Below are 26281 nucleotides of genomic sequence, written 5' to 3' on the forward strand. Positions count from 1 at the left end.
GCCACTGACCTGCCCATTAGCTCTCTCCACTCCGCTAAGCCCTCACATCGATCACCGAGCCACACATCATTGATCTGGAAAACCAGGCACGAGCGCACTACTTAGACATACCCCGTCTCTCACGCTCTCACTGTTACCGTGTGTGTGTGTATGTATGTGGGAGGGGGGTGGTGGTGGTAAAGTGTGTGTTTCTTCGTGTGCTCTTGTGTGTTTTATCTCTATGAATGTTAGACAGGCCCCTGAGTCTGAGTGGACACACACAGCCACAGACACCCTTCATTACGCATACAAAAGGGCAGAGGAATTTAAAAGCCTGCTGTTATATCATTCCTAACATTATTCAAATGTATTCCAACCTTCCCACCTCTCTGCTGTGACATAATTAACAATGTACACTCCTCTATTAGCCATACTGGCGGCGGCTAATTGTTAGCTGTCATTGTGAATGTTCAGAGCACATAGACAACCTGAACCCTCTATACTGTGTGCTTCACTCATGTGTATTCCCAGGTATACAAACAAGCACAAAATATTTACTTGTACAAGTGTGTAAAAAAAAAACTACACTTACTCCACTTCAGTTTCTTGTTCTGTCCTCTGACCTGGGTGCAGGTCCTGCTCTGACTGCTGAACACATAAAGAGTTACATCCCTACAGAAGATCTGAGGTGCTAATTAGATAATATTGTTCCCTCCTCACTCTCATATGCAGCTCCATTGCTCATTCACCTCAATACAGAAGCAGAGGAGAGAAAGCGAGATTTGAAGAAAACAAGAGATACAAGAGTTTAGAGAAACTGCTATTTTACTGTCATGCAGAGGTAGGACAGAAATGAGGGGAAGATACAAATAAGAGTCAGATTAATTGTTTGCACATACAAGATTTCATTGCAAATAGAGAGTGAGGGGGGAAAGAAAGATGAGACCAGTACAGATGGAGAGGCTGTCAGCAGCAGATGTGACTGTATGTTTCTGTAAAGCATGGAACAGGTACACAGCTAAGAGTAAGGATGTCTGAGCTGTTTTTACATACACACAAACAATTAAAAGCATCTGCAAATTCTGTGGAAACATTCTCACACACAGCATGGCAATTAGTAGTGCTAAAGCACTGTAGGATGTAAAACAACACTTTGAAAGCAAACAGAGCAATTAAATAGATGAAACAGCTCTTAGCTCAGAATAAGTTACAGTAAACTAAGACTTTAATGTGTCAATGAGTTTGAAAGGGAGCTCTGATATTCTTTGTTTTCAAGGTTCTCTGAGTTAAACGTGGAATTTCAAGAGTAAATGATCTACTGAAGAAAAACAGAAAATAAAAATGGGATGGTTATGGAAACTACAAAGACTATCACTTTCAACTTTTCATTTAAGGCATAACCCATTAAAACCTAGTTCTTTTTTTTATTATTCCCGCCCCCTCACATACTACCATATCCCTGCAGCCACCCACCTCAACACACACACACACACACACACACACACACACACACACACACACACACACACACACACACACACACACACACACACACACACACACACACACACACACACACACACACACACACACACACACACACACACACACACACACACACACACACACATACCCCCAAACAGATGGCACAGTGGCGACGATAGCCAAGCCAATTATTTACCTAATTATGACTTAACACTTAACAGCATAATCTCCCACTGCAAATGGTAGGTATTAAAATAGGGGCAATTAAGGGGGTTATGCAAATCTCAACAAAATCATTACGCTTGCAGTTGAGTTAACAGGGACAACCCAGAGCGTAAACTGGACCAGTATGCATGAGCATTTCTAACATGTAGTGATTTAGAGTACTCATTTCCAGGTTTGTCTGGCAGAAATCTCTGCAAATCTATATCATTATGCATAGGGTGATAAAAGGTACAGGAAATGGACAGAAAGGAGGTAGCCAGAGAGAGAACGAGAGAGAGCCGCCAGTGTGAGTTCAAGCCCATGCTAATAGGGTAATTGCATTGATTTCCATTTAGCTGCTCTCTCTGATGTTATTTACAGCATTTAGTCCAACAAACAAGGCCTCCCTCTCTTCTCCCAGCTTGCTTTTAACCAGCCGTGACACGCTGTCAACTCTTTCTCCTCTACCCTCTGCCCCCCTCCAACCTTTTCACAACTGCCAAAACAGCCAAATACATTATTAGGCCATTAATAGCAGTCACGCTTAGACATCCCTCCACCCCTCGCTCTCCCTCCTGATTCATTCCAGTGTGCGGGCCCTCCCTCTCCTCCTCTCAGCTCTGTTGGCATGAGCACTGAGCTGCTTTGAAGTGGCTTTGTTTATTCAGCCAGCCCGAGATGTGCCTCTGTGTGATTGGGAGAGGGGTGGGAGGGCTTTGTTCCACGGGACCAAATGTCAAGGCCCTTACAAGTGTTAAGGCCACATTTTTCTCCTCATTCAAGGTGTTCTGGACTTTGGTAGAGGCTCTCATCAGAGCTAAATGCGGGTCCTCAAAAAGTTAAAATTTGCAGTCATTGAATGAACTGACCGTGACTGTGCTGTAAAGAATATGGTCAAGGCAGTATTTGTTGATAGTAAAGAGTTGGGAAAGTGCACAAGAAAACTGTACTATCCAAGATGGTGAAAGATTTTATAAGCAGCAAAGATGAACATATCAGATTATATCCAAATGAAACTCCCATATAAGCATATAATATCATACATTCTAAATGCATTTTACATATTCTTCTGGTCTCTCACTTTTTGAGTGAAGATTTGATTTACATATGATACAGCTTTTTTCATTTGCAAAAAATGAAGCTAAAAATACTTTTGTAGTGACTTATGTCATATTCATTAAAATATTTATGAAAGCATTGATGACTGATTAGTTCTCCCTGTATCTAAACTTTATAAATATGTGACTGATCAATACACTTGAATACCACTGGATCTTTCTGAATATAGTTTTGTTTTTGTTTAGTAGAAGAACAAGTTGAGGGTAAGTGCTTCTTAGTTGTGTTAGACAAATTCAAGTTTTGGGATCTTAAAAACCTTTTCTCATGCAAAAACAGTGTTTACAATGTAGTTTTTTTTTTTACTATTACGTAATTCTTCAGGTATACAAACAGTACTACTAATGCATGAAACATCAGTTTGACTGTCTTCTCTCACTTGTCTGTCTCTCATGTCTCACAACAATAGAGTACATAAAAGAGAAAGAGAGAGAGTGAGTCAGTGATTAGCATGCAGCAGACGGCGCATCGTATTAGTGCTTTATTATTGTGGTGGTCACGTCCCCGGACACAGACAGACTGCATTAAGCTCATCATCACTCCTCTGCACACATCAAGGACTCCACCAAGACCTGCGACCTACCACGCTGGTTAAAGAGCAACAGGAGATGTGGGTGATCTCTGTGTTAAGTGCATATAGTTCACTTTTCCAGCCTTTGGGGCATGTGGGTTAGCACTGAGACAGGGCAGAAGGTTGTTCTGTAACCACAGGCACAATGCATGTAGGAGTGTTTTTTTTTTACATTCAAGAGGAACATATGTGTTCAGTGTGCTATGTTTGTGAAGACCGTCCTCACATATGACTCATTTCATTCACATCCAAGGGCTGCGTGGGCGCCAAAGTGTCTCGGTTGTTAACACAGCAGAGACACTAGTGTGCAAGTGTGCGTGTTATACATACATAGTGTAACATATGCCTTTTTGGTTCAGTCCAAGCCCTCTGCAGAACCATCAGTGCCTGCACATTTTAGCATCGCAACAATTAAGCCTCTGAAGGTAGCAACCGTAGAATTGTGCTGCACACAGACATGAACAGCCTCTGTTTTCAAGTAGAGGTCTTGGAAAAAGGAAGAGCGAGAGGGCAAGGCGAGTGTCATGGATCATTCAGCTGAATATGTTGTTTGAATGGTTTGAGAGTTTTCTGTCCCTCACAGCCTTTCTCAGTAGTTTCACAAGGTGATGGTTAAAAACAAACAAAACAGCCAAAGCAGTTTCTTTAAGCCTCTTTCTCCTTTTCCATCCTTGGTTTCATTTCATTGAATATTGATGGCCTATTAGCTGTGGAGCATCTAACTCCCCTGTCAAGCAGCCATCTTCATCACCAAGCTCTCTTTTCTCCCGCCTGAGAGACATATTGAATTAACTCTGCTGATAAAGAGGTCTGCCATGAAAAAAAAACAAGCTTAATGATGTCATTTGCTGAAAGAATTACAAGGACTATACACTGAGACATCCATCATCAGGCCCACTGCTGTACAGAACAAGCTATGATGCTGGTTTTAGAAAAAAACAACAACAACAACAGGATAGTCTCTGTGAATCACTCTAAATAAAGATTATGAAACTTAATACACCAGGTAAAGGTATGTTTTCCTCACTTTCTATCCCTCCCTTCTATCACTTTTTTTTTATCCCACAGGTTCAAGCAGCTAAAGCGAATGCCCTACAGTAAGGCGATAAGGGAGGCTAAGGCGCTTCAATCCCTACAGAACACACACACTCACAGGGATAAGCTATGGACTACTCCGGATCCTTGAAACACACAAACATGAAGAAGCAGACGTGACAAAGCAGAAGCTCTCACCTCACTGCTAAGCATGCAAGGAAAAGGAGGGAGGGATGATGAGAAGAGAATGAAAAGGGTTTAAGTCTTCGTCTGCGGATGAACATGGTATCTCCTCCTCCCAGTTAGCACAGATTCCCTTGCTTCCACTTTACCTCTAAATGCCATTACAGCTCACTTTTTAAGCTCAGCCCTGCAAACACCCACCATATTTGGAGAACTGGGTAACTGATGACTGTCGACATGAAGCGTTTGCCGACACTCTTTACATTCAAAAGCAACATAAGCTACGGCTATGGATGCATTAGAAACACGTACTCTGAGCCAAGCACATACTTCACACTCCTCTGACACACTTCCCCAGCATGCAGATGGTGTGTGTTTAAGCCAGAAGGGCAAGGCCGTTTATGTATGTGAGTGTGTATCTGTGATATGTTGAGTGTGTTTCTCTGTGCATGAGAGTGCTCAGGGTCTCACCTGGGAGATGAGAAATTAACACAGGCAAATTTTAGTGCGTTCATTTCTATTTTGCTGGTAACAAGACCATCTGCTAACCATCCTGCTCGTCACTGAAAGAGGGGAAAAAAAGAGAAGTGGGCTCAGCACAATCTCTCCTACAAGCCCCCTATCTCTCTCCTCATCCCCCTCCACGCTCTCTCTCTCTCCCTCTCTCTCTCTCTCCAACACAGTAAGGGGCAGAGATAACACCTCAAGGCCATGGTGTTGCTGCCAGCCTTTAAACCCCTCCGTCTCCCTCTGCCTCGCTCTCTGTGGTTTTCGTGATGAAAGAGGGGAGGCAGATCAGAGGAAAACATGGCAGCCAAAAGACTTGCATCCACAGCCAAGGCTAAAACCAGAGCACAGAGTCACTGCCCTTCACCATTCACCTACAGCACAGGCTTGTGGACACCCACCTTTACACATACACACACGCGCACACACACATTTATAGTCACATTAGTGCATTAAATAGCTATGTTATGAACATATCAATGAACAGAAAAAAATCAACAAATCTGAGAAAAAAGAGAACGTAAAATAAGTATGTGCCAACAGAACAGGAAAATGTGAGCACTGAAAAACTAACAGACATCCTTAAACCAGTGTCTACACTAAAAAAATACTTACAAATTATTTGATCCATACACAGCTAAATGTATTTAAATTATCCCAAATTTGATAATATAATAATTTAGAATAAAACTATTGTTTTTCGACTGAGAAAAAAAACTAGTGCTTATAATAATAAATGCAAAAGTATTAATACTAAAAATAAGATGCACCTGCTTAAATAATTAACTTAATCCATGCATGAAAATAAAAAGATTTACATTAAAAAACCAAAGTTTTGTCCATCATCTCTATCATTACATTTAACTCGTAAATTAAATTGGTAATGCTTAAAATAAGACATTCTTACTTAAGAAAGCCGTTGTTTTCACTTGTCAGTGTTGATCCTACAGCTTTAGAATTATGGTGATTCCAGTTTCAAACATGAAGTTACTCAGAACCTCAAATCTCAGTGATTAAGGAGGAGGTAGCTTGAAACTATTTAGAAAAAGAAGCTGCTTGTTAGAAGAAATACCTTGTCAGATACAAAATAAACAATAAAGAGATTTCATCTTGCTTAGTTTTCCTTTTTTGCAGCTGAGGAACTTATTTGCTTGAATGTGTGTGTGTGTGTGTGTGTGTGTGTGTGTGTGTGTGTGTGTGTGTGTGAGGATACAGATGGGCTCCAGTGGGCTGTTACAAACGCTCTCTGACAGCGGCTTAACGAGGGCACTGGCCTTTGGCTTCTGCATCTGTGTTAGTGTTGGGCTGCCAAACACAGATTAATGCAAACTTATTGGTTTCATTATGTATATCTATGCACACAATCATTGCAAAGTGCTAAATATGGTTAGTTAATATCCTGAATCTTTTAAAAGCAAACGTATCCATGCCGGCTTTCTACTGCCCTTAGACTCTTCACTTTTTCAGTGAAACACTTGGGAGGTGTTTTGTTCACAGCAAATAAAATAAAGACAGAGGGAGAGAAACTTGGTGATCTAATTAGCAGCTAGTTGGCAGCAAAACAGTAGAATCCAATTACTTGATGTGTTGCAGTGTATTTAAGGAAAGCTTTAAATAATATCCTGATTATCCAGTATGTTTATGTGTGTAAAGCCAGGAGACACACTTGATAAAGCCGAGTGTGAGACTTAGACAAACAAGGTAAGAGCAAAGCTAGTGTTTGTTCAATACTGATGGTGATTTAAATGTTAATATGTCTGAGCATGTCTGAGTGTGTGTTACATGTTTAAGTATTGGAAAATGGAAAATCCACCTGCATGCGTGTATGCTTTGTCTCCTTTGGAAGTGGCCACACACAGTTGTCTGATACACTTACACTCTTCATTAATATACACAATTATCAGAGCACCGAAATACCCCTGTCCTCTCTCTCTCTCTCTCTCTCTCTCTCTTCACTTCTTCCCTCCTCTCCCATCTTCTTGGCAGAGTCTCCCCCTGTAGGCAGGTGCACGCTCCGGTGGCAGCCAAAGTGCCAACCTGCCCTCCATATGCCTGCCTCCGCAGTGCCAGCTTACTTCTGCCACTCCCCACCAGGATTCAGCTGCCCTGCCCTCCCCAAATCTGTTCCCGCTTCCCCTTCCCCCTTCTCCCTTCCACCCCCCTTCACACTCAATAGCCTTTCTTCTCCCACACTCGGAAACCCCCATACCCATATCCGTGGTGTGCCAGTCCTCGCTCTTGTCTCCATCTTTCAGAAGCTTGCTCCGCATGTACTTGTCTTATCATTGCATGCGTTTCATCACTTCCCTGTTTTTAGCCCTTTTCTCACCTTGCACCCTACACTCCTCTGACCTTCATCTCTGTTCTCCAACCCTCCTAAGGATCCCCTAGTCGGCCAGCTTTTTCCTAAGACCTCCTTTGACATGATGCCGAGAGACCGGAGCAGACACTCACAGAGCCGGGAGCCAGGCCACATCAATCAACACCAGAGTGCAGTACGACTGCGTGTCAGATCAATGCATCATCCTTCAACTGGTTTTACTTTGGGATTTATCAGGAAACTTGCTCCCATACCAGTTGTTTAGAGCACAAGCATGTTGTGCTCATGTTTTTTTGCACTTCTGTGTGAGAGGGGAGTGTGTTTACATGTCCACTTACTAAGAGCTGCTGATGTAACCTTGTCTGACCTATCAGTTTGTACAGTTTTTTCTAAGGGTGTGAAACAACCCCTATGGAGGCCACACTCTGACACTGTGCAGGCAAAAAGGGCAAAAATAACCACACAAACACAGTGCCCACAGGGCTGGATATGAGAGAGGAGGAGTAAAATCACCAAAACCTCTGCCCCCTTTGGCTCTTTTCGTGAGGCAGGCATCATTTATTGGGCATATACTGAACTCACTCGTGAACAAACACAGTGTGTGCATGTGCGTGTGTGTGCGTGTGTGTGTGTATATGTGAGTTCTGTTCTCTACAGACGATGTGCTATTTGTTTGCGGTAAGGCTTCCATGAAAACAGAGTGATGGAGCGGTAATCCTGTGCCCTCTCCTCATTACTCCGCCTCCTGAGGAAGTCATCTGACCGGCCCGGAGCCATCTATTCAGGTCACAGCTATCATCTATCATCCATCATGCAGTCTCTGCCTGTCCCTCTGCCTCACACTCACTCACTCCAACACAAATTCAGTGTGTGACACAAATTTGAATAGGATGCTTTAGACCCAGTCACTGATCACTCGCCACACGGCAAACCACTGTCTGAGAACGACAGAGAGCGGAGGAGAGAGAGTGAAGACATGGACAGGAACAGGAGCATGGAGAAAAGGATAGTGAGTGAGTGTGAGAGAGAGAGAGAGAGAGAGAGAGAGAGAGAGAGAGAGAGACCTTGCCTCCAGTCATCTACAGTCTTTAACAGGATGTGATGAGCTCTCGCCATTCTCTTAATCTGTCTCTCATGATTCATTTCCATTTCCTGTGTGCCGATGGGCTGGCAGCACAGCACCAATCAGACACACAAACAACACACACACGCACACACACACATAAAGCAGGAACCTCAGCAAATGAAGTAGAAGGCAGGTTATTCATCCATCACACCTTTAAATGTGGTGTAGTCTCTGATCCAGGTCATTCATACCTGGTGAGGGAGACAACAGACAGACCAGGACCTGCTGCCCCTTCCAGACCGGTTACACCCCCTGCTGATTCTCTGAGGTCATTGGCTGCTCATCCTTCACCTCTCAAACACTCACACACTGAGAATGGAGAAGCCCCCCTGCCTACATAGGTATTTACTACCTGGTCTATAAACACTGCAGCTCTCTGGTTCCCAATAAATGGAGCCAAAGCAGAAGTACCAAGAAAAGCAGTTCCTTAAGTGGCCACTTGAGACTGGCTCCAAAAGTGAGTAATTCCCCATCAGGCCCCAAATTAAAATACCAAACTTAACATCAGAAAAAAACACGTTTTAAAGCCTGGTGCAAAAACAGAGTCTCTAAAGCTTACAACTCTGTTCAAGCCAAATTTTGTTAACAGAGATATGAGTTGTTAAAGACAACCGAGTGAATGTTTTTAATAAGTTACCCATTCAAATATACCAAGTATTAGAGTTACACATGATAACGGGTATGGCTGCTTTTTATAACAGATGGGTGCTTCTATGTTCCAGTAAGTGTGGTTCAACCGCTGCTTGTGACCTCCTCTGGAGATGCGGTCAAATTAACCTAGAGTCTGCTAAGTTCCACAAGCTCCCTTTGCCTTTTGCCCAACTCTGGTTAGCCACCTCAACAAATGACATTTTGTGGGAGAATGAAATCGCTCATTCCTATCGGTAATAAAGTAGTTACAGTATGAGTACTGACTGTGTAATAATCTGAACTTAGATTCTTGTTCGCCAACCCCTTGCTCCTCTCAAGCTCCATCCTCTTGTCCAAAAATGTTAACTTCTGGCTAAAAAAACAAACAAACATGGGAACATCCAAAATGCAAAAACAGAAGCTGCATCTATATAGGAAGGACAAATGTTTAACATATTGAACAAAGAGGAGGAGAGGGGATTGAACTCTGTCATATTTGGACTTCCTTTATTTCTTGTCTTAAGTGAAGGGTTTGCTTTGATGGCTAAGCTCTGAAATCCCATTGACTAGTGATTGGAATGCTGTCGGCTTAAAAGGCCCTCCCCACCCACTATTCGAAAAAAAGATACACAAGTACACTACCAGAGTCGAAAAAGTGCAATTTCCAAATCCCCATTACCCTCTCCCTGGGTGGTACAGTTCTCTGTTTTCCCTCCTCTTCCTCCTAAATCTTAGCCTCACACACTCCTAATTAGCCCGGGAAGTGAGAGAGGATTACCCTGCGCCTTCTTTTAACCTCGACTATCTCATTTTTTCTGCTTGTTTCTCTAACCACAGAGATTTTATGGTGCCATTAACAGGACAGGGAACATTTTAAATAAATGACATTCAGCAGTTTAAAAAGTGAATATCTACAGTATACTGGGTGCACATGTTTATTAACACAGTTCAGGGTGAGGACCTGGACACTGACGCCTGCTGGTAGAGCTATGGGAGGTGATCTGAAGGGTAAAGCAAGGGGCCAAAATGTAACTGAAACTCTGCTGCCGTGCAGAGGAGAGTCAACCGTCTCAGTTGCCAAATACAATGCGATAGAAAGTGTATTGCATCATATTGTAATGTATGATATAGTATGGTATGGTATCATATAGTAACTGGCATCCAGTACTGCCTTTTCTTTGTGTCTGTCTGTCACTGCTTGTACATAATATTTACATATCTTTCATGAAGGTTTAAACACCTTTTTTGTGGTTACCTTAATAAATTAAACAAGTTCACCTGCCTTTGCCAAAGTCTTCATTTTTAAAATCCACTAGGTCATACTTTTAAATGTTAAACATCTGTAAATCCAGGCGCAGCCAAATGTTAACAGTGTCAAGTGTAACTTGATTATCTCTTTTTCACTTTGATTTGTTTAAAACAAATTATTCCATTATGTCTTCTTCATTGGATGCTAAAACCTGTACAGATGCAGGAAATGTGGCAAAAAGAGGGAGAGGAGGACATGCAGAAATGAGCCAGGGGTTGGAATCAAACCTGGGCTGCTGTGACTTTGTACCCAAAGTCACTCACACACCTTTTAAAAAAAAAATCTGTACATTAATAGAATGAATAGATAAATGTATAACTGGAATTGACATCGTCAGCCATTATGTATCATTCTAAGCACCACCATAACCTTCAGGAGTCAGGGTCGTGTCAACGCATTGTGATGGTGCACGCTGTGTCAACAGTTCTGCAAAGTGTCTGTGCAAGGAGTCATAGCTATGCCTGAGGCCAAAATCAATAAAAGGTTCTCACCTTTAAACAGATCAAATAAACTCTAGGCTACCACCTGCCTCACACTCTATTGCTTTCTTTCTATATACATTTTCACATTCAATTTCTAGCATAAGAGCAATGACTCAGCTTACACATATTATTGCTTCCTCTGAGCCTCCTTATCAATGGTTTACTATATCATTGCTGATCAATCTCAAACCACTTCAAAGAGTGCAGCATTACCACCATCCTTTCCACACCCTGCGGCTTAATGCACTTCAGCCCTTCTAGTGGTCAAGTGGTGAGAGGCTTACAAACCAGCACTCCTCATCTGAGTGCACATATGTAGAAACAATCCTTGTTTCATGTGTCAATGATAGTGATGTGCATCTGTTTGAGTGTGTTTGTGTAAGTGAACCCAGCGCCATCAGATGCAGGCAGGGTTTAATTAGAACTCTCTGTAGCCTAATTTGATTAGTGGAGGCAAAGGAAGATGAAGGCAATTAGTGCTCGGCTATTTCTGCTGCTGGAATAATGTTTCAGGAGAGAGGTGACACCGAATACACACGACTAACACTCACAAACACACACAGACATCCCAACTGCAACTTAACGCAAAAGAGCAGAGGTTAGTGCCCGTCATGATGTCTGACTGTTTGAAAAGCACTCCGCAAACTATTCCCCCCTGCACCCACACAGCTGTAAAGAAACCCTTTACTTTACCCTCCCACTGCTGCTTCTGTATATACTGTGTGTGTGCGGGTTGTGTGCGTTGTCCACAGCCACACAGGAGCAGAACTAACAAATCCCTCATCCAACACAATGCACTACACAAACAGCATAGCATACTCCCTGGTGCCAACCTGACAGTGACTACTAGAGGGAGCAGAAGAGAAGGAGAGCGAGATCTAACTGCAGTTCATAAATCATGGTTGTATGCTACCGTAACTCCAGAAAAGCCCCCATAACCTCCATGCACCTGTTAGCTTAGTGGATGTCTGCAGGAATATTGTGTCATTGAGTGAGGGTTTTGTGTGTGTATCTGTGTGTTCCTGAATTCCAGTGCAGGAGAACCAAATGTCCCGAGTGTGATAATGAGCTTGTAAAGATACTTTTCTTGGCTTTATTCAAAGGAATAGATTCTGGAAAACCCATTTGTTTTAGCCATTGGAATAACAGGTGCATACAAACATTCAAGGCTTTGATTACAGCAAAGATTTGTTGTTATTTTTATTTTTTTTTACAATTGTTTAGTCTCTTTGTTAATAGCCCAGGTAATTACCCCTTTAAAACCACAAATGTCTGACACTTTGTGTGGATTAAACAGGTGAGAGAGTACATACTGTAGAAGAAGATCATCATTGGATTGTTAACATCACAGCCACCAGATAGTCTCTCTCCTCAAAATAAAAGACTAAATGAGATGGGGGTAAGGCTAAGCAATTCCTTTGAGTAACACAGTTTGAATGCCGAAGAACATGTAGTCTATAAAGGTTCTCACAAGTGTAGCTATACTAATACGTGTTCATGTGTGTGTATTTCTGGAGGTCCAACGTCACTGTTGCTGGTGGTGGCTTGTATCCAGAGACGAGCCGGGGCCACAGGTGTGCGGGGTTAGGGTTTAACAGCTCAAGGTTTACGAGGAGGCTAAAGCGGGCAGCCGGTTAGACGCGCCACCGCCGACCTTTACAGCTGAGACCGCGGCAGTGCCACCTGCGGACTGGCGTGGAACAGATGCCACATTGAGAACGGGTCAGAGCTTTTACAGCCAGGGCAGAGTCAGCGAGGAGGAAAAACAGCTAGAGTGGGAGAGAGAAAGGGTGAGGGAGATGGCAGTCCATCATTGTGACTGCTTTACTGCTGCTACTGCCATCTAATGACAAGAGCTGTCAGAACACATGGAGAGGGAGGGATGGAGGGAGCGAGCTGCAGAGGGGGAGTAAAACAGATAAATGGATACAATGATAGAGTGAACAGGGGATAAACGCACTGAGGGGGGAGGAGAAAGATGTGGAAAGACTAGTGACACTTGAGTGGATGCTAGCATAAAGAGAGTGGTAGATGTGGTGTGGAGATTTGAAGAAATTGATCGGAGGAAATGGCCTTTGAAGGAAAGATACTGTAGTTAACTGGAAATAATTATTCCAATACTGCAAAGATAATTGACTAACACAGTATGGACTCCTCTGCTCGCTCAATAAATGACTGCTCTCCCTTTGTTTGAGGTTATCAGTGTGTGATAGCAGATGTCTAATATGCACATTTTTGAAGAGAAATTGCTCTTAACATACACTCACACACTCTTCTCGGCTCCTGAACGAGTGCTCAGTAATCACCAGTGATTAGTCCACACTTTGATCCAGGGCTCAACACCTAGAATGGCTCTCACACGTATTGATTACTCCTGTGTGTGTGTTTGTGTGTGTGCGATGAAAAGGGGCTTTTTGTCCATGTTGCTGTGTTCTCAAGGAATTGATTTTGAGACAGGGAGATAGGTAGAAAAGAGATCACAACAATGAGACTCTTGATGCCCTGGATCTGTTATATTCTTGCTTTACATCAAGGTTAATGCCGTCTTAGACATTTTGTTACTGGGCATGTATTTTCTTCTGTCTCCAGTCCTTTAAGGTGGACTGGTTTTTAAATTGGTTTCCTACCTGAAATATAAGCACTCTACAGATTGTTTAAAAAAAAAAACAACAACTAAATATTAATCTGTTTAGATGGCTTTTAGGTGGCATTCAGTTATTTAAAGGGATGGTTGGGTTTTTACAGTGGAGTAAAATGAGGTACTAATCAATAGCTAATCGTATTACATATAACAGTCAGCTGGCCAGAGTACGAACATGGAAGCTAACTTTGTACCCCTGTTCATAGGTCATAAAAAACACATACTATGCTAAATCAAAACAGGCCTATGTTAAAAGTTCCAGTTTAGGTGTACACAATTATTTGGGTTATTTTCAGCACTGAAGGCAGAATTCCACTCTGCTTCTCGCCATCTACTCTATTTACTTCTGATAGGTCTCCAAATAAAATCAAATTGAAAAAATCAAATTCAGCCCTTGGAGTTTTCACATGCAGCTACAGATGTCCCTCTTGGAAATTGTGTTTTAGCTTCATAATTTATTTTCCAGGGTCTTATTTTAGTGTTATTCACTGTTTGCTTTTTTTTTTTTTTCTGACTACGTTTTGACAGTGAACCAGCTGAAATCAGCTTATTAACAAAGGGAAAAGGAAATACTTGACTGTACTTACTTACGTGAGCAATAACTGATGCTTCTCAGTTTCACAGGTTTTGTACCCAACACCAAACCTTTGTCAGTCTGTGGCTTCTTACAACAAAACATCAGCCCCTCCTTCTCTTTAACCTCACTTCCTCTTTCTTCTCTTTGCCTCTGTGGTTTGTGGTTTCAGCATAACTTTTTTTTGCTCTTGTTTTTCTGCCGTGCACTCTCTGCCCATTCTACTTTCTCTCTCTCCACTTTTTTCTATTTCTCTGTTTCTCACTGCTTTACCCTGAGGCTATAAGCGCAGACAGATTTGGGGGGGGGGGGGGGGGGGGGACAACAACACAACAACAACCTGAAAGCAATCCCATCTATCTGAGCAGTCAACTTGAATACAAGCCCACACAGCACACACATATACCAGAAAGATATGCAGACAAATGCAAACAGGCATCACAAACAAAACGCATGCTAAGACTAAGAGGTTTAAACAAGGTTTTTATCTCTTTAAATCACAGCAGAGAATAAAGGAGGGAGGAGGTTAGATAAGAGGGAGAAAGAGAAGGGAGGAACAGACAGCAAGAGGAGACAGAAGGAGTATCAAAGTGAGGAGGAGGATAATGAGAAAGAGTGACCATGAGCCATCCTCCATTTTGAAGCGGTTGTTCCCTCTGCTCCACCTCAGCTGTGATGTAGATGCAACTCGAGTTCAAGTGCCTTTTTTCCCTTAAACACACCTTCATCTCTTAGTCTCCGGCTGTTATCCTCTTGATTTCTTTCTCAGCTTTATCTAGTGTCTTTCCCCACACACACACACACACACACACACACACACACACACACACACACACACACACACACACACACACACACACACACACACACACACACACACACACACACACACACACACACACACACACACACACACACACACACACACATCCCAATCCCCTTCATTTAACCCAACCTTTTTTTTTGTTGTCAAATAATCATGGTGAACTAGCATGTGTCTGACATAGTCTCCAAGGCAACCGCGGTTAAGACGGTAAGGCAGGCAGGGGCTCATTCAGAGGCTGAATGAAAGAAGGGGGGGAGAGAAGAAGCAACCCACGGTGTGGGACACACAAACACACACACACACACACACACACACACACACACACACACACACACACACACACACACACACACACACACACACACACACACACACACACACACACACACACACACACACACACACACACACACACACGCACACAAGCACACAAAATAAGAGGGAGAGAAAGAGAAATACACACACTGAACTGAACTACTGCTGGCCACTGTCACGACTGACACTTTCTCTCGGTGCTGCTCTCCTGCTGGGGGCAAGGTTGGAGTCAGGGTTTTTCGGAGGTCACAAGATGCAACACAAACCCACACACAGGGAGGATTGTAGGTACCAAATCCAAAAGAAGGATGAAGAAGAGGGTTAGGGTAAGGATAAGGAGGTAGATGAAGGAGACAGAAAAAGGCCCAAATAGACAGAGGGAAGGTGAGGAGAATTCCCCTTCAGGATTTATAATAAAAAGTGTCTTTCCTTATATTTCTTATTGCCTCTCTATAATTTCCTATCCTTCTCTCTCTCCCCTTGGTCATGCTCTCCCTTGCACTGCTCTGTTTGATCCAACCATCACCTTTGGGTGTATAGCAGTCAGAGACAGGCATGTATGGAAAGTACTACATTGAACCCTAACTCTGTCACAACCACATCTCTGTGTTGTTTTTCCTTTTTCTTTATTTTTTTTTCCCTCACACAGCAGGCGCTCTGTGGCTTTCACTTGCACATCTCCATTTCAAAACCCTCCTCCTGAACAAGAGAGGAGGGCTCACAAGACAGAGAAGACACAGCGAAGACTGGAGCCATGCTGAAGAGCAAGTACAGAACAAAAAGGCAACAGTGAAGGGCAGCACATAAAAAAGTGTTTCAATTTGCATGTCAAGGTAAAAGTAAGAAAGTAAAACTGCAGAAAATGCTTCAAATGGTTGAAAACGACTCTTTAGAATGTGCTGGTTACAAGCTTCAAGCTGAAGTGGTGATAGGGATTTGCTCCTCAGTTTACTCACCTACATCTATACGTATAGTTCTTTGCGTTTGGTGGGACTGCAGGGAGAATTCAGTAAACAGAGAAATGTATATCTGTGTTGACTGTTCCCATAACAGATGCTTTAATGGTTAAGAAACACAGTCTGTACATTTTGGTTTCTCTTGGATTACTTATTAAATTAATTGCACAACTTAAAACCCTCCTGTACAACCCTCAATCTTGCTTTGCATTACTAAGACACATTAACTGTAACAACGTGCATTCAATCAAAACTAATAAAACTAGTTTAGAATGTGAAAGAGGAATTTGGTGAAATGGTGAAATTGAAATGTCAGGGACAAAACCACAGTGATGTTGTTAATGGTCTAACTGCACACTGTACCTGCTGACTAAAGCACATACATAATTCATGGCAGCTAAGTGTAGCCACTTCTACTGCAGGGAGACAACAATCACACACACATGAAAACACACACTGGCCAGAGGACAGGCACCTTTGAAAGGATGTCAGATTTAAAATTAAACAGACTGTCAACAGCAATAAGCATGTGCGAGTTCAATGCGGGGAGAGTTCTGAATCAGCCATCTCTGCATACATTTTGGCACAGTGTGGTGCATCTATTTTTGTCAGCTTCACAGGTGTTTAAGTGCACAACGTGAATGTTTAACAACCGAGATGCAGGGGGAACATGAATATATGTATGGAGATAGTTCCATATGAGTATACACGAATACACACAAAAATAGAAACAGAAATATGGTAGATTTAACTGGAAAACAGGGTACTGGCAGATTATTATCGTCTTCTTAAGGTCCTGTCTCTTCATTCTCCCTGTCTGTCACTCTCTCTCTCCCTGCCCTCTCTTGGTCGTCCTCTCCACAATCAGTGCCCAGTGAGCCGTGAGACGCACTTAAGCGCCGACCGGCAGTAACCTCACGCTGCCCTTGTACTCACTCATTTTCACACACAAACCCACACACACACACACACACACATAAAAAATTCCTAACACACATGTATGCATGCTTGCGTGCACAGTCACCGGTACAGACACAAAGACACACAGCTGCAGTTATACAGATCAAACATGAACAAAACCATACATTTGCCTCGCTGCTATAGTCGCCGTGTGGCTATGCTGAATAAAACACACGCTGCCACTTAGCGTCCTAGTATACTTGCTGACTTCTTCGCTGATAAAGGGCTGAGAGCTTAGAGAAACAGAGTGAGAGCTGCTGTCACACAGCATTACAAGCCCTGGATCTCAGGTTCCAACCTCAGGACCAGCAGCACAAAGACAAGCGTCTCCTCAGATGCACTCTGGAGCTCAAATCTCAAACACTCATGGTCACTTTTTAAACACACATACAAGTATACTCTATGTCTATGCAAAATGGATTTTAAAACATGAAAACACACAAAAATTACATTTTATTTCATCAAACAGAATTGTTATTCGCTTACCTGGCAAGTAGTAAAGTGGTGCTTTTAGTCCAAACATGGTTACTGATTAAGAGTCATGAAGAGAGAGGAACTTGTGTGAGATGTGTAGGCAGCGTCCTGTCCTGGATGACTGAGCGAGAGAGGGGCTGTGCCCTCACAGCCACCCAGAAACGAGGATCTGTGTGTGGGGAAGCTGGGCTGGGACTCAGCCTGTCATCCCTGCTCTCTAGTCCTCGCTAACCAAGCGTGAGGCTGGGACCGCCCAGCCAGCTAGGACACACACATGCACACACACACAGACAGTCACACAGATACACACAGACAGAGCGGTGCACGGGTCAACCCCCTGAGCACACCCCCGCTCTCGACCCCCTAGCTCTCGCTCCTGATCCCTCTGGGCGAAGGGTCACACACACACACACACACACTCACTGTTCGTTTTTAAAAAGCAGCAAAGGCAGAGTGCTCTGACTCTTTCTTACGCGCACACACAAACACACACACAGGGAGACGGGACAGCCGGAGAGATGTAAAAGCTTGCAGTCCAGTGCCAAGAAGAGGTGAAAGGAGGCAAGAGGGAGGATAAAATACAGGCTGGGTAAATCCTGCAGACGAGAGCGACGACTGAATCCAGGGACTGTCTTTTATCCCTCTATCCAAGAAAGATGATCAGAGGAGAAGCGCTCTGCTTCCTCTGCTACTGCTGCCACTCTCTCTCTCTCTCTCTCTGTGTTTCTCGCTCTCTCATTTTCTCACCCTCCCTTTTTTCACCCTCTCTTTCACGCTGATACGGAGAGAGAAGGAGGTGGAGGAGAGGAGGAGAGAAGGAGGGCAGAATGAACTCCCTGCCGGCAACAACACAGCCAGATAGCAAGAAAGGGTGTGTATGTGTGTGTGTGTGTGTGTGTTTGTGTGTGTGTGTGTGTATTTGTGTGTGTGTTAAGGGGGTGGTGTTGGTGTTAGAGGGAACAGAGAAAGAAGAAGCAAGGGTGCAGATGAGGGAGGGAATAACACTGTCCGGTGCGGATGCTTCAGCAGAGGAGGAGAGTGGTCACAGTTCAGTTTGAAGTCAGCTGATTGGCCGGCCCTGGTGACAGCAAGAGACCTCGAATATCAAGGGAGCATCTGTTCACACTGTTTCAGACAGTAGGAAAGTAAAAAGCAGTGGATAGTGCAGGGATGAGAGTGCTGGGTCTTCAAGGGCAGCTCACAATAGAACAGCTACGTGTATGGAAGAGGAGAATCTAAAAGATGCCCCCGCCTCCGTTCTTTCCTCTGAAAATAAGAGTCCTCCTCATCTCTGTCTGCGAGTGTGTGGGTGCATTTGTGTGTCCGTCTAGGAAAACTTGGCTTGTGCAGCCTAGCGCACAGACTGCTCAGCATGCTGCGCTGACAGCAGACTTCCCCCCCTTCTCTCTCTCTCTCTCTCTCTCTCTCTCTTCATCACACACACACATGAATAAACACACAAACCTGAATGTGACGGTGGCAGCACACGGGTGAGGAGTTAACTATCTTTTGGGATGCGGCCATCCCAAACAAAACCAAGAAAACAGCAGGAGAAGGGGGCAAGAGGGAGAAAGAAAGTAGGAGAAAGGGAGAAATGATGGGGAAATAGTCAAGCAGGACAGTTTACCCCGAGGGCTGACTTGCTCTCGAGTCCATTCTGTGAGACTCACAGCGGGGGAGAAAGAGTGAGGGGGGAGGGCAGGGGGAGGAAGACAGGAGTTTAGCGAGGAAGAGGAAGGAGGCAGATTGAGGGGTCCTAAACTCCAAGAAACAAGCACAACAAGCACAGTGAGAAGAAGTGGGAGGCATGCTCACAGGCAAATGGGTTAAATAACCGCTAATAGGGACTGATGATTGAAGGAAGAAGGAGACACAGGCAGAAGGAGAGAGCAACGGGAGGGGAGTCCATAGATCGGAGGATAAGGAGGGAGATAGAGGGGGAGGGGAGAGGGGGAGTCATTCCATGAACAAAGCCCTTTTTTATTTATACAAAGACAGGAAATCTGCAAATGTTTAATTAAGACCAGTGCGTCTAGATGTGTGTGTGTGTGTGTGTGTGTGTGTGTGTGTGTGTGTGCTATAATGACAAATAAGAGAGCTTTGCGAGACCCTTCATGCTTTTATTACAGTATGTACTGTGCCGATTGTGTGCAAACAACACTCATTATCATCGCTGGAAGGCATGGGTGTGCTTCTGTGCGGTTTTTGCACAGGTGTGTTTGTCTGTGAGGTAGGTGTTGAAGTGTCTCACACCTTGTGAGACAGGTTGGGAGGTGATGTGTCCCCCCCTGAGGTGCTGCTACACGACCAAGTCTGATGACAATATGACAGACAGAGACAAAGACTAAAAATACAGCAAAGAGTTTGCATTAGGTGGACAAGATGAAGAAGGACAGGAAAAATAGACTCACATAATTGTCACAGGTGCAGTGCATATCTTTAACAAAATGATCTGTAAGATTCAAGAGCGGTGCTGACTAAATTCATGTTAATCTTTTCAGAGGGAACAGACATTTTCTGCATCTGTAACACTGTGCATCGTTGTAATGGCTTTAGTTGTTTGAAATATTTCTTTAGAGGAAAAGGTTTCTACAGACTTTTGATTCCTTTGAAATTTTCTGAGGTTGCACATTGTCGTTTCCAAACTTTTAAAAGATCTCCCCACAAAGTTCCTCTTTTTTAGTATTACGTCCTTTCTTGCTTTGTTCAACAATGCTCAATGTTCATGCTCAAGAACCGAGTGATTTATCTGCTTGTACAGCAAGTTATAACTCCAGGTTGTCCAATATCGACGCTTTGTACAAGTTATTTTGTCTCTTTGGTGTCATACACACTCAGTGGTTTACAACAAACAGCTGATTTGGTTCAATTCATAAAAAAAACCAAAAAAAAAAACAACAACATGGATTACAACAACAACTAACTAACTAACTATACAACAATAATGTCAGCTTGAGGGTGAGGGGCAGTCCCTCACCCTCAAGCTGACATTATTGTTCTAATCTTGTGATAGAAGGTGTTAGCCTCAACATATGAAAGATTGTGAGTTTCATTTCCAGTGATGGGTCACAAAGAGAGTGTAGGGCGTTATTGAGAGGAAAATGTCACAGGGAGTAACCTTACAATTAAACCACAAGTGTCAAGCCGTTCAGTGATAGAAGTGGACTTTGACAAATAATGAAAACAAATCTTTTTTTTTTTTTTTTAATCTTACTGCTTACTAAAGGAAAAGTAATGCTAGAAAACAGCTATCATCCTCAGATCCTCCTCATCCTCCTTTAAGGTTGGTGTATTGATTCACATTTGACAAGTGCACTGCCGAAGAAAGTACGCACACACACACACACACACACACACACACACAGGCATGCTGTTACACACACCCTGAAAGACTATAAAAGCTCCCTGGGGAACAAGGCGATGTGTGTGTGACTGAAAACACTGTGATCAAGAGGTAACAGAGAGCTCGAGAGGAGAGGGGAAGGAAGATGGGAAGAACAAAACAAGTGAAAAAGAGGGTGTTAGAAAAAATCTAGAAAAGACAGATGAAAAACAGGAGTGAAGGGAGGGCACAGCAGCTGACAAAGACGGGGATCAAGACAGAAGGAGAGGAGGAGAGGGAGAGAGAGAGACAGATTGTGTGTGTGTGTGTGTGTGTGAGAGAGAGAGAGAGAGAGAGAGAGAGAGAGAGAGAGAGAGAGAGAGAGAGAGAGAGAGAGAGAGAGGAAGGGAGCACATACACAAACACATAAACCTGCTATACTTACTTCCAGTCAACCCCCCGAACAATTGTCTTCCCTACCCCCCCTATAAATATAATCACTCCCTCAATCGCTGAGTGTGTGTGTGTAGGTGTGTGTGTGTGTGTGTGTGTGTGTGTGTGTGTGTGTGTGTGTGTGTGTGTGTGTGTAGGTGTGTGTGTGTGTGTTTGTGTGTGTGTGTGTGTGTGTGTGTGTTTGTGTGTGTTTGGAATGGGTTGAAAGATGGTCTGTCTTCTTCCACAGCAGGGGAAGCAAAGATAACGCATTACTATAATCTTTCCCCACCACACACAGCCTCTGGAGCTGCACAGACCCACACCAACAATCACAGACAAAACACGCTTAAATACTTTAAACTCTGACTTGATGAAACAGGTCAGTTCTCCAGAGCAGGTGTGGGATTCTCAGAGAGACAGATGAAGAGAATCTGGGTGTGTCACAAGAAAAAAAAAATGCCATCCCAAAATTCTAATGTTTTGATGTTTCATGTATTGGTCCTACAGTATGTCAGGCTGATTCAGTTACTTTTTTAGATCGACCATAATTGCTTAACACAAGTAAAGCACCAAGGTGTCAGCCATCTACTATATGTTTTGTTTAAGTCCTGTAGGGTTAAGAATTTAAAAGTGTAAACACTGCACTTTTATAATCCTAGGCAAGAAGTTGATTGTTTTATCAACTATCTAATGAACTTTAAAAAAACAAGTATTTTAACTATCTTAAATACCCTCTGCTTAAACAGCCTGGTTTAAAACTCTTTACTTCAATATGCATTTCTGTGTAATACACTCGATGTTTTCATACAGATATTGTCAACACTGACACCACAAAGCGGGACTCTTTTTTTAGGTACAGTATGTGTCGCTATGTATCAAATCCGACTAGATATGATATCTCATCAACCGTCACTAACCCCCATTTGCAGAGACCCACACCCGTTCCACTATTACAAACACCCATTTAGCCTGACCCCTCGCTGGTGATTAGAAGCCTGTGAAGTGTGTGTGAGCACATGTTCGTGTGTGTGTGTGTGTGTGTGTGTGTGTGTGAGGGGGGGGGGGGGTCTTTGTGTGTGAGATGCTTCTCTCCGTATGCTAATCATAGCCTAGCACTGAGAATTAATTTGCAAATGTGTCATTACCCATCAGGCTCAACAGCAATAACCCTGCAATTACACAACTCTCGCCTGGCCAGCTGAGCACCACACACACGCTCGCACAGGCAGGCAAATGTATGTGCACACAAGTGAACACAGCCACACATACACTCACATGCTGCTCCTACCAAAGAGAACCAAAAAGCTCAGATTTAAAGATGAATTTGTCTGTACACCCATAGAGAAAAAGGTATACTTTGTAACCAACTGATGTTGTGTGTGTGTAATCGCAACTCCTAACCTCAGTGTCAACAGGACGACACCAAGGTCAGCTGAGCACTTTCACACACTCCTGTTTCTTAGCAACATTATCCAGGAGTGTGGCCTCTCTAGGAACCTCAGAGGCATCGCACACACAACGCCTTCAGACAACAGATAACTGAGCAATGCATGTGTGGATGTGTGTGTGTGTGTCTGTTGCTACATGAGTTTAAGCACTTACCTGTGAAGTGAGGGGTCAGGATCAGAGGTGAAGTGTGCAGCAGCCGTGAGGAGGAGGAGGAGGACGATCGACATGAAAAAGAAAAGAAGAAAATACAAAGCTGTGAGGATAAATACATTATATTGAACTTTCAGCAGAAAGGTATGCTGCAAGCACATAAATAAAAGAAAAATCCTGAATTCAAAAGTGGACTAACATAAAACAGGCCCCTGTATGTCATTGAATAGTGGGATGACAATGAAAATATGTGAAGTATCTGCAATAGTCCATGGTTCATTTATCGGACCTTAATCTTGCAGAACACCTAGAAACCTTCTGAAACCAGAGTTACAGAAACTTACATGCATACACATTTAAATAAGAAAGGGTTTATATTTATCACCCATGGAGAAACACACTTTGACACACTTAGCTCTGGAAGACATTTTAGGTCATTATCTGAAATAATAATTGAATGAACTTCTAAGATGAGTTGAAAGAACGGGCAAAAAAAAAAAAGAAAACATAAATGGTCGCTGAGTTGCTGGACACGTTGCGTGCAGTGTGTCCATACCCTGAGGGAGACAGCAAAGGTGTGTACATGACATACACTGCGCGGTGTGTCGGCTCTGATGCACTGCCTTGACCTTGAAATCAGACAATGAGCAGCCATCTCTAAAACAACAGACAGCCAACACACAGTTGACAATAAGAGGCTAAAAGTGAGAATAAAAGAGAAAAATAATTGGTTTACGTTCTTTCAAATAATTAATATATTATCTATGATTATTCACTAAAATATCAATATTCTGACTTGACATTGAAACCACACACAAAGAGAGAGAGAGAGAGAGAGCAAAAAGAGGAACTGATGTTAAAAAAAGGAGGAAGAGTGTATATTTTATAATACCATGTTATATTGACCAAACACTGATGAGACTTCGATGTAGCTAATCTGGCCATGCTGCAGGGAAAATAAACTCTTGATTGTTCAGTTAACAGATTCATGCACAGGAGACCAAACATGAGAGACTGATCTAATCCAAATACATCAGATTCCTTACGTGACCTTACACTTCCAACGACTACGGAACACTAGAGGAAATCTTGTCAGTGTTTAGGATTATAAAAGCTGGACCCAAAAAAGAGTTGACAGACTTTTACACACAGCACATCTGGTTTGATTTCTGCTCACCAGAGCAACACTTACATTAACAGTGGTGCTAGTTTCAACTCAACTGATGGAAGAAAAAACGTTTACCAGTTTATGTTACTGTATTGATTCAAGGTATTGTTTTGTTATAGAACAATGTATTGTTCTATAGCACAGGCTTGTACAACAAAAGAGAGAGCCGGAGAGTCCCTATTGTCTTTTTTCATCCTTTATTAGTTCTGTTACATTTGATTCAGTTATTCACAAATATAACACTCACAGTTTAGACAAGTGTTAGAGATTTCAGTCAGAAGCCAGAGAATTGTTAGGGGTAGATAAATAATTTTATACATATGATCCTTTTTAAGTTTTAAAGCTGTGGTGACTTTGTTTTTCTTATTATATGAGAGTGATCAAGTGACAACTGGCACCCAGCTTTTAGTCCACATCAGCACTACTGAAGGCTTCTCCAAACAAATGTTTAAATGTCCTTCCACATCAGATATTATAACCAGTATCCACATGTGCAGCATTGATGAACACTTTACGGGGGGAAAAGACACTTGAGTGAAGAACTGAAGTGATTTAAATCTTAAACTAAGAGCTAATGCTTTGCTCTTATTTTGACAAAGAAAAAAGAAGAAGACATTTTCAGCACTCACACCTGATTCCAGATTAAGTTGCTCATTTAATGCGTGATTTGTGCAGCCTGGATAGCCCTGTGAAAATTCTCCAGACATTCTCTTGATGACATCTTCAGGGGCCTCTCACGTTTTTTTTCTTCTGCTTTTTAAGACTCGCTCTTTAATATTCACAAATCAAGCCTGCACTCCTCGTGCTCTCCAGAATACCGTCACTCCTGATTTAAAGTGGATTTGCCTTTTAAATGGCTGCTAGCCATTATTGTGGGTGACACTCACAAACACACACACACACACTCAAGGGAGCCAGGTGGGGGGAGCTGACCGAAGCTGACAGCCTGATGTGCCGTCATATCATCTCCCTCCCACAATGCCTTGTGGCACACCTGCTTTCTAGCGCAGACAACAGAAGCGTCCCTGTTCTCAGCCGAGGGAATGCATCTCACCACACGTCTTCCGCTCTGATGAGGCTTTTTATAGTTGCTCAGCTCTCTTACCTGCATCTTCCAGCCCTTCATCTGTCTCCATATCAAACACACCAGATCTGCTGCCTCTCAGCGAGCCCTGCGTTATTAGACACAAGAGCAGAACGCCACAGACAAAGTACTGAACCAGAACGAGAAGGAGGCAGGGAATCTTTAAACGCGCTGCTCATTTGATTAACAAATATGCGTGCACATGTGTGCTGCTGCAGTCTCTTGCATACAGTGTGTGTGTGTGTGTGTGTGTGTGTGTTTGTGTGTGTGTGTGTGTGTGTGTGTGTGTGTGTGTGTGTACACAGGGCGTACGTGGGTGTGGGTGTGTGAGATGGCCCTGGGGCAGGTGTGTTGTATGCAAACACAGCTCAGGGAACCTAGAGAGCAGACGCAGCAGGAGAATCCTGCTTTACAGCAACATGCCGCAAAGAAGCTGACAACAGGCTGACAGGGTGGGATCACATCACATCACACACACACACAAACACACACAAGTTAACACACATGTCCACACAAAGAAGTTTATGTATATGCAAAAAGAAGAACAGCCCACACAGCCTAGTGTACTTGATTTAATAATTAATTGTGTGTACGCATCCACACACTACAAGCCCACACAAAGAGCTGCCGGCAGTGCGTTTTTCGCCTGACTTGTGCTCTCCTGTGACATTTTCTCATTGGCTTGTTTGTCTCAATTATCTGTGCTTATTGGACAGAGATGGTTAACCCATTAACTCACACACAGGAAGAGTGAGAGAGACAAACAGTAAGAGAGAGAGAGAGAGAGAGAGAGAGAGAGGGCTGGATTATGGTTTCAACTTGCCTAAGGCATGTTGTGAATCACACAACTGTACGAGGCCACAAACAACTGGCTGGCCTGGCCGGGCGCCATGCAAATACACAGGTTGTAAACACACACACACACTCACACACACACACACACACGCACACATACAGAACCAGGCAGCAGAGAGCAGATG

At 43.2% G+C, this 26281-nt stretch overlaps 1 protein-coding gene across 3 annotated transcripts in view; it reads right to left on the reverse strand.

The window, feature by feature from the left end:
- Positions 1-26281, reverse strand: part of gse1b (Gse1 coiled-coil protein b) — a 177678-nt gene that overhangs the window by 50862 nt on the left and 100535 nt on the right. The window contains exon 1 of one of the 3 annotated variants that reach the window (XM_061041347.1): positions 17706-18619. The exons of the other annotated variants lie outside the window; for them this stretch is intronic. Coding sequence (XP_060897330.1) covers positions 17706-17742 — 37 coding nt within the window. The 5' untranslated portion in view covers positions 17743-18619. Of the gene's footprint in view, positions 1-17705; positions 18620-26281 lie in introns of those variants that run through there. 3 annotated transcript variants of the gene reach the window in all.

The sequence above is a fragment of the Labrus mixtus genome, chromosome 1 (assembly GCF_963584025.1).
Source record: "Labrus mixtus chromosome 1, fLabMix1.1, whole genome shotgun sequence".
Taxonomy (NCBI): domain Eukaryota; kingdom Metazoa; phylum Chordata; class Actinopteri; order Labriformes; family Labridae; genus Labrus; species Labrus mixtus.